The sequence below is a fragment of the Cucurbita pepo genome, chromosome LG09 (assembly GCF_002806865.2).
Source record: "Cucurbita pepo subsp. pepo cultivar mu-cu-16 chromosome LG09, ASM280686v2, whole genome shotgun sequence".
NCBI lineage: Eukaryota > Viridiplantae > Streptophyta > Magnoliopsida > Cucurbitales > Cucurbitaceae > Cucurbita > Cucurbita pepo.
The window spans coordinates 9,503,608-9,512,871 of record NC_036646.1 but is presented as its reverse complement, the minus strand read 5'-3'; the positions used below and the strand labels follow the sequence as shown (position 1 = coordinate 9,512,871).

The window sequence follows — 9,264 nt, the reverse complement described above, 5'->3', positions numbered from 1 at the left end:
TTTGCTCTCGGTGGCATCGGGCTGTTACACCCACAGACAAACATGTTGTTAGAGAAACTTGTACAAGGTCACTAGAATTGGTCTAAACTAAATACGTTTGACGCGGAGTTCTATTGATTGAGTTATCGAAAAGAAAAGTGCACATTATTAGTATAGATAGTAACTGTCAATTATATCTTCAAAATCACTTTCATTCGAATGTTGTTTCGATTCATTCATATATCCTTCGTACACTCATAAAAAATAACCATATATATTTTGGACGGATATGGTAATCCATGATGGGAGATAATGTTTATTTGTAATTGAAGAAAACAAAAAAATGATTGTACGGACACAATAGTTGAAAAAGAAAGGTGAAATGACCACTAAATACAAAAACATAACCAAATTTAGAATAATTTGTAAATTTGGTAGAGAAACTTCATTAAAAAAAAAAAAAAAAAAAAAAAAAAAAAAAAAAAAAAAANAACCTTGCCTTTACTCAAGTCAAGGTCTCTCAATGCAACGTCCCATCTTAATCTCCATCGACATGGTCCATATGTCTTGATGTCATCTCGAGTTTCGGGATGTCGTCGGCCATCACAACTCACTCGGTCATGCCATCGAGAACGGGTCCGCATGTCGCTCATCTCATCGGGACTTCCTAAACATCCATCCATCCGGGTTCTATCGAGGCATTGGTCCTCCCGTGCCCATGTCGTGTCATTTACGGATACTGTGCCGGATAACGGGTGTATGTAGCAACCTCCAACACGCGGGCTGAGGTGCAATACCAGCACACTCGTGCCACCTGGTACTGTCCTTGAAAAACCCATTTCAAAGAAAGTCACCCGAGACACTCGTTTTAGCACGCTCGCCCTCGCTGTGACACACGCATGTGCCACAGGATAGCTCACTTAGGCCACAGGGTCCACGGGTAAACTCATTAAACACTAAAATTGAAAGTATAAATTTGTTTATTTTTAAAAGTTATGAACCTACCTAAACTTATTGAACACAAAACTAAAAATTCAATGATCTATTTAACATTTTTGAAGAAAGATTGAGACTTTCACAAACCCACCGGAATGTCTCACGTTTTATGCCTGTTTGGGAAAGGTTTTCACACCCTCACAACGAATGCTTCGTTTCACTCTCCCATCGAGGTGGGATCTCACAATCCATCCCCTTAGAGGCCCAACGTTCTCGTTGGCACACCGCTTGGTGTCTAGCTCTAATATCATTTGTAACAGTCCTAGCTCATCGTTAGTAGATATTTCCCGCTTTGTCCTGTTACGTATGACTGTCATCCTCACGATTTTAAAACACACCTGCATTTCGAGTACCTCAAGGCTTTACACATACTCTCTCCATTTTGCAATTCTCTCTCTCTCTTCCTCTTTTTCTTTCTTCTTTTCTCTCTCTCACTCTCTCTCTCTAAAAGACAGCCTCTCAGCTCAGTTCTAGCTCTTATGTTGTTCTTGTTGTTCTTGTTCTTCTCAAAACTAAGAACCCTTCACTAAATCCAACCATCCCAATTCAAAATCCCTCATCTTTTCAATCTCCCTTCACTCAATTTCACTTGTGGGATACATAAAAATGTTGGGGAAAGACATTAATGTTCCTGATCTATCTCTTCAAATCAGCCCTCCCAAAACCGACGCATCGACTTCATTTGATGTTCGACAACAAACTCAAACACCTCCGGTCGACACCGAGCTCTCTCTATCGAACAATTCGGTGGTGTCGGTCGACATATTGGCCGATCGGTTCCGACCCATTAGAGGAATCCCAATTTACAGCAACGGGTTGTCGTCGTCTTCTTCAACGTATTCGAATCAAACCCAAACGACATCGTCTTTATCGTCGTTGTCGTTGTTGTCGTCTCCTCCTTTGAATCAATTTATTGTTCAAAATCATCAAAACCCTCTTCTTGGGGTTTCGAATTTTTGGTGTAGTAATAATAATAGATCGAGATTGTTTATGCCAAGGATTCAAAGCCGACGAAGTTTTAGAGCTCCAAGAATGCGTTGGACTTCATCTCTTCATGCTCGTTTCATTCGAGCTGTTGAACTCCTTGGTGGCCATGAAAGTACTTTCTCTCTCTTCTTTTTCCTTTTCTCTCTCCTCTTCAAATGTTCATAATGTTTTGTACGATCAGGGGCGACTCCAAAATCAGTCCTGGAATTAATGGATGCCAAAGATCTCACACTAGCTCATGTCAAGAGTCATTTACAGGTAATTTTATTCAAAACCCACAATTTATTTTTGGATTTCAATTCAAACCCATTTCTTATTTATCTTTCTTCCTTGCAAAAAAGCTTCCTTTATATATATATATCACCTAGAGATCCCGAGACCTACCCCGAATGGGATGGAGAATACCGGTTTAAATGAAAAACGGGAAAAGAGTGATTAAAAAAGATTTTTTTCCCTCGACGAGGTTAAAGAAGAATTATATTTTCCATCCCCGCTTCAGTTCCGACCAAATTTTCGCCCGGCTCACTTTTTTGTATATCAAAACTAAAGCTCAAAATAACGAATTAGATGTAGAATACTATTGAAAGTTGAGTTTTTAGAAGTTATGATCAATATTTTTCACGTTTTTTAAGAACTTATATCGGTGAAATTCTTTCGATGAACTCGATTTTTGTGAATTTGCTCCGATCCCGCAAAAATAAACAGAGAATTTCACGAGAATGAAGATTGGAATAAAAGACAAAACAACACAAAAGAGGACAATTTGTCCATTAGAGAGAGAAATAGGCATCATTTCTTAATAATAGAACATCTTTAAGCTCCAAATAATCACATTTTTAGTTCAATTTCCAAATGGGTCACTCAAAGTTTTGATCTTTTTTTAGTGAGCAATGTTCTTATAAATCCATCATTTAGACACAAAAGCTGTGCATGTTCTTCTTCTTTTTTGTTCCAAATTTCATGTCTGTCTGGTTTTCATCTAAACCAAATGCATACCTTTTTAAGATGTTCTTGTCTTTCTTTCCAGATGTTTCGTACTGTTAAGAACACCGACAAACAAACAGGTTCTTCAGGTAATGAGTTTCCAATTCCTTAGCCAAAACAAACAACTCTTCTTTCGAGTTTAATAAGAATAAAAACGAAATTGTTGTTCTCCTTCACATGCATACATGATTATACATTATAATATCATCACATTTTCTAGCCTTCTATAACCTAAGAGAGAGAGACATGCGTTTGGCTTAAAACACAATCATTGCTTTCTTTAGCTCTATCTATCTTCCAAAGTCAACCAAAACAATACATATATCATACATCATCTCGAATCTCGAGCCTAGCTTCTATTCATATTTTTATAAAAGAATTGACCCAATAGCCTGACTAATCTCGACTACCCGACCCATGTCATAAAAGTTTAGTGGAGTTGTATTTTTTTTTTGTTTGGGTTGGGTTGAATTACTGAAAAGCTGAATATTCGGTTGTGGAATGACATTTTGACCCGACCAGCCTGGAAATAGGGTTACGGTCCAATCCAAACCTACCATACTTTTAAAAATAATGAAAATATTTAACATTTTTCATTAATGTTAGTGATGTATTGTGACTTGTAACTACTTGATGGAGAGTTGGGTTGAGCTATGAACTCTTCTATTTAGGTTGCTCTGGTCACTGACCCGAACAACCTGAAATTTCAGATTGGTCTCAAAAGATTTTTCGAACCAACCCTTGTGCACCGTTAAGTAATATTTCAAGGAGATTATCGTAAATGTTCGAACTTTTTATATTATAAAATAAATTGTTTGGGTGTTGATTTGAATTTGAATGTGAAAAATGAAATGGGTGGGAATGTGAATCAAAAGGGTATGGAGAAGAAGATTTCTTGCCTGCAACACCAACCCCACATCATGAAGCAACCTGTTTGCTCAATCATAGAAGAGGGCTTACTGCATCTTTGGAGCCTCATGTTAATGGATCCTCACCTTCCATTAATTACCACCGTAACTCTTCAAGGTTAATTTCATTTCTCTCTCTCTTTCTCCATTAATTCTGTGTTTTATGTCGGTTGATAACATGTTTTTTCTTCGTCTCGAGTTATATTCATGTTTCGATGCATTATAAATAGAGATGTTCATGAGTGGTACGAGGATGGAGAAGCCTTTCTCGTCCTCGCGTCATTTAGAAAATAGGGTTAAAAGATATTTTTTCTTTTGAAAGTGTGACATTCGAGTAAAAGAAGAGTACACGAATGAATTAAGACCATATTTGAATGAGAGAGATCCTGAGTCGAGTATAGTTAAAAAAAAGACTTAGAAGAATCGAAAGTAACTACATATACCAACATGGTCCACCGTCCTTTTCAGTGGCCTAATCATAAGAACTTCATAGTTAAGCGTACTTTTCTTGGAGCAATTTTATGTTGGATGATCTCTGGTAAATTTTCCTAAGATGCATGTGAGTAAGGACAAAACATGCTGGAATGACTCGTGTTTATTCGTGGGGACACAAAACATGCTGGAATTTTCCAAGAGATCATGTTTTGTGTCCCAACAAAACATGTTGGATATCTCTTGGAAATTTTCCTTAAGATACATGTGAGTAAGGACAAAACATGCTGGAATGACTCTGTTTGTTTGTGGGGACACAAAACATGCTGTAATGACTCATGTTTGTTTGTGGGGATAGTCACAAAGCATGTTAAAAGAACTCGTGTTGGTTTGTAAGGATGTCGGGCACACAAGTACTGAATTCGGAATCCAAACCCTGGGCATGGGTGACTAAAATAACTCGACTTTCCGAGTTATGGAAGCTTAGATATAATAAAATAAGGGAAAATAAAAGGGTTGGATAATGATGATAAGGTAAGTGGCATACCAGAAGTGCAGTCTTTTTCTATGTCATTTCCCCTTGAAATTAATGATAAACAGCTTTTAACATATAGTCTCACATGCAAGCATTACCCAAAAGAAAAGCATATGTTATGAAATTTGGATTTAATTTACTGCCTAACTATACTATAGTCTAATTATTTTATTCCAAGATTATGATTATGATAATTTGTTGTTTCAGAAGAGCATAGGAGGTAGGGTTTCCAAGAAGTGCGAACGGGTTTGGATCATAAATTAATCGAGAGGTATAAAGCTTCGTTTTTGTTTCTCTCTCTCGAGTTCGTATAAAGTTCTTGTGTAATTTGTGTATGCTACACGACGTTTTGTTGTAATGTAATATCGTAATTATGTATATCAACTTTAACTTCAATCCCGTCCCTGCTATTTATTTCAATTTACATTCTTGCCACTTATGTCATGGGTAGGGACGATGAAGGCTCCTTCAACCCCATCCCTACCATTTATGTCACGGGTAGGGATGAGGAAGGCTCCTTCGACCCATGATTGCTACTTGTTGAGACGTGGTTTCTTGACCATAATTTCACATACTCATAATCACTCTCGTTTAGACGTTTCATGTTTACCAGCTTTCGTTTGGTTTGCCCAAACCACATTCTAGTGATAGAGATTCTTTTCTAATACCATTTATAACGCCTCATGCCAGAGATTAGATATTGAATTCGAATACGAGCACCCCATGTGGGCATGGGGGCGTTACGAAAATGAGAAGCAAATGAGAATTGCTGATGTCTTGCCCTGTATAGAAGGGAATGTTCAGCCTTATTACAGAATCAAAGGACAATGGTTGAATGGTGATGGCAAGGTGTTCTACCATCCAATGCTTTCTTTCTATATTAGTTACCCAAAATGCAGTATATCTTGTTTGTTGCTTTACTGATTCTTCTATAAATTACTGCTTTTATTACTGTGATCTTGCTGCCTTGTCAATTGACTGTGCACAAAGGGTGAGTCTACGTTGTTGACGGGTTTCGTGCTGCTCAATCCCCTACTTTGTTCTAGAGTCGGTGCGGTTTCTGTAACAGTCTAAGCTCATCGCTTGCAGATATTGTCCCTTTTGAGCTTACCCTTAAAGTTTCTAAAACGCGTCTTCTATGGAGAGATTTTCACACCCTTATAAAAAATGTTTCGTTCCGCTCTCCAATCGATGTGGGATCTCATAATCCGCCCCCTTTCAGAACCCAGCGTCCTCGTTGGCACACCGCCTAGTGTCCACCCTCCCTTCAGGGTTCAACGTCCTTGTTGGCACACTACATGGTGTTTGGCTCTGATACCATTTGTAATAGTCCAACCCCACTGCTAGTCGATATTGTTGGCTTTCCTTTTCCGGCTTCCCCTCAAAGTTTTTAAAACTCGTATGCTAGGGAAAGGTTTCCACACCCTTATAAAGAATGTTTCGTCCACTTCTCCAACCGACGTGGGATCTCACAATCCACCCTCTCGAGCCTTCGGGCCCAACGTCTTCGTTGACACTCATTCCTCTCTCCAATCGCGATATGGGATCTCACATTCCACCCCCTTCAGAGCCTAGCATCCTCACTGACACTCGTTCCTCTCTCAAATCAACGTGGGATCTCACACTTTCAATAGCCTTGATCTGCAAGTACTAAGTTGCGTCGGTTGGTTTCGTATATAAGAGAAAGGCTGCATTTAGGAGTGTTCTTTTCCTCTTCTTCAAGCCAATGGTGATCTCACATTTGAGAAAGTGTCAACGTGCTAACAGAGTTCGTAGCTCCATAGCGGAACTAGTCACTAGCTTTCCTACCGACCGAAGGCAGTCAGGTTGACCATGAAGTCAAAAGTTCGAATCCCTCCACACGAACCCACAAGAGTAGTTACCATGAAGAGAATCTTAGAGCCACTTACTAGTAGTCCAAAGTGCACAAAAGGGAGAATAAAGGGTCTTACAGAAAACCAAAGGAATTTACAAGTAAGCTTCCCCCTTAACTTTATACACAAATAAAGAATAAATCCAAAAACAACTGAGCAAGCAGCTTAAACCAGAAGCTGAAGATCTCAAACTGTAGCAATAACTGCATCAAGCATCTGTTCAAATTCCAAGCTATCTAAAAATATGATCAGTAATCTCATTGAGCGGAAACTTCAACTTAACAGATGCGTTTGAAACCGTGAATCTAACGGCCATCCGTTATGAGCCAAAGTAGACAATATGGTATTAAAGTCAGACACTGAGCAGTGTAACAACGAGGATGCTGAGCCCCCAAGAGGGTGAATTGTGAGATCTTATATCGATTGGAGAGGGAAACGAAGCATTCCTTATAAGGGTGTGAAAACCTCTCCCTAGCAGATGCGTTTTAAAATCGTGAATCTAACGACGATACGTTACGGACCAAAGCAGACAATATCTACTAGCGGTGAGCTTTGATTGTTACAAATGGTATCATAGCTAGACACTGAGTGGTGTGCCAACGAGAACGATGGGCCCCTAAGGGAGGTAGATTGTGAGATCTCATATTAGTTGGGAAGGGAAACGAAGCATTCCTTATAAAGGTGTGAAAACTTCTCCCTAGCATACGCGTTTTAAAACGGTGAGCCTAATAGTGACACGGTACAGACCAAAACGGACAATATTTGCTAGTGGCGGGCTTGAATTGTTACGTTAAAACAATGTTTTTGCTTTGTCTCCTTTTATACCTTAGTTTATAAGAAGAGATAAGGGCATCAATTTGCAGACATATTCCTGTTTGATTTGCAAGCTGGAAGGGTGTCTTGTTTGAGTGTTTCATATGAGATTGGTTAGTGATGTGAATATAAGTGTTTTATGTCTGGTTTTGTGCTGTCTTTTTCTTTTGCATAATTGGTTAAATCTTATTGCTTTTTGTTTCAGGATGGAAGCCCTCCTTGGATTCCTCACTTCTCTCACCCCTTTCTTTTTCTTCTTCTTTTTGTTCTTTTTTAATGCTTCGAAGTAGGATTCCAATAAAGTCACTCATTCTGTAAAATAAACCAAAAAGTAAATTTAAAAGAAATTATTGCTACCAACGACTCAACTATCTCTTAGTTGTGAACTTCTAGATAAGGGCAAAGGTCAACGTCGGTATCCTAGTAACTGATAGGCACAAGAGCCGCTCCTATACGGGGCTTATTAGAGAGTCGTGAGAATCTGTACTATGAGTTGAAATTATGGCAAGATCGTGTCTCATTTATATATTGTATGATTTGAAATAATGGCAAGGAATAGTAAAGAGTTGACTAGATTAGGCAAAGTTCTCGAGTGTACTTACGGTAAGAGATAAGCTCAGATGAGCTTATATGACAAGAACCCATTATTGAAATGAGCGTAGAGGAGCTAATTACGAAAAATGATGAGCTCTGATGAACTAGTTTATACGAATCGTATGGTGAGCTCAAACGTGCTAATGGAACCTAGTTTGCCACCTTTGGGAAAATATATAGTATATAGGATTATATATGACTTAAGAATGATTAAGAGTTCACAAATAAGCTACTTACCGATTACAATTTACGGCTGGCATGGGTGATGTATACACAAGCTTCCAGCCTCGTTCTTGAAAAAAAAATGTTTTAGAAAACGTTTGTAAATCGATTTTAAGAAAGAAAATAAGCAACAATAATAGGTATGATAACATATAAGCAAGATATGGAAAATTGACACCTAATCAGACTATGCTTATAGTACATTTTGAGGCATTTTAGCCTCGATAGGTTTAGACATAATTTTGACAAACAACTATATACCCTCAAATGGGTCTGGAACAAGCATACAGTCACAAACAACACGCTCTAGAAAAGCATGACTATGACATCTGACATGCGACTACAGGTAACAAGACTTGGACAAGTATGACCATGACACGTCTCAAATCGTTTCTCTAAGCTTGATTGAAACCTTCCTAGAATAAGAATTGTAACACTGCATGTACGTTTTCATAATGATAGTGTCTTTTCGAGTTCAAAGACTAAATAAACTGTAACATCTTAATCCATCGTTAACAGATATTGTCTTGTTTAGACATTTCCGACATTTCCTTCTACAATCAATATGGGATCTCACAATCTACCTCTTTTGGGACCTAACAAGCGGGATTCACTTACGATCCCAAAATGTAGCGAGCCAAGAAGCATATTTGAACAAGTGGCTCTAAAAGGTTCAAGAGAAGAAGAAGAAACAAAAAAAGATGATGAGACTGATATGACAGTAAATGTGGGGAGGTTGAAAGGGATATAAAGGGATAGGGGTTGGGAGTGTATGTTTGTGAGAGCCCTGAGAATGACCACTGAGTCTATGATTAACTCTTGTTGGCCCCATCCTCTTAGTGGCACTGAAAAACATGGCACTTTTTCCATTTCTATTTATTTGCAAACCAACCCCTCATAATATTCAGATTTTGCAGATTTTGCAGATTTTCAGATTTCA

General features: G+C 38.4%; 1 protein-coding gene across 3 annotated transcripts; it reads left to right on the top strand.

Annotated features, from left to right (window-relative positions):
• The first annotated feature begins 1,389 nt into the window (after positions 1-1,389).
• Positions 1,390-5,593, top strand: LOC111802319 (transcription repressor KAN1-like). Of its 3 annotated transcripts, XR_002816246.1 has the most exons (6): positions 1,390-2,074; positions 2,144-2,220; positions 2,990-3,035; positions 3,819-3,972; positions 5,029-5,092; positions 5,512-5,593. XR_002816246.1 is itself a non-coding variant. In XM_023686640.1 (5 exons), the coding sequence occupies exons 1-5, from the start codon at positions 1,582-1,584 to the stop codon at positions 5,036-5,038; spliced, it is 777 nt and encodes a 258-aa protein (XP_023542408.1). In that variant the 5' UTR covers positions 1,390-1,581; the 3' UTR covers positions 5,039-5,220. The 3 variants fall into 3 exon arrangements, 2 of the variants coding, with proteins under 2 accessions (XP_023542408.1, XP_023542407.1); XM_023686640.1 differs by lacking the exon at positions 5,512-5,593 and having other exon boundaries at positions 3,822-3,972; positions 5,029-5,220; XM_023686639.1 differs by lacking the exon at positions 5,512-5,593 and having other exon boundaries at positions 5,029-5,220.
• Positions 5,594-9,264: the final 3,671 nt, after the last annotated feature.

Bases quoted from the DNA above. Each gene is read 5' to 3' on its own strand.
- LOC111802319 (XM_023686639.1), top strand. From the start codon at position 1,582: ATGTTGGGGAAAGACATTAATGTTCCTGATCTATCTCTTCAAATCAGC. The intron at 2,075-2,143 runs GTACTTTCTCTC...TTGTACGATCAG, and splicing joins ACTCCTTGGTGGCCATGAAA to GGGCGACTCCAAAATCAGTC. The intron at 2,221-2,989 runs GTAATTTTATTC...CTTTCTTTCCAG, and splicing joins ATGTCAAGAGTCATTTACAG to ATGTTTCGTACTGTTAAGAA.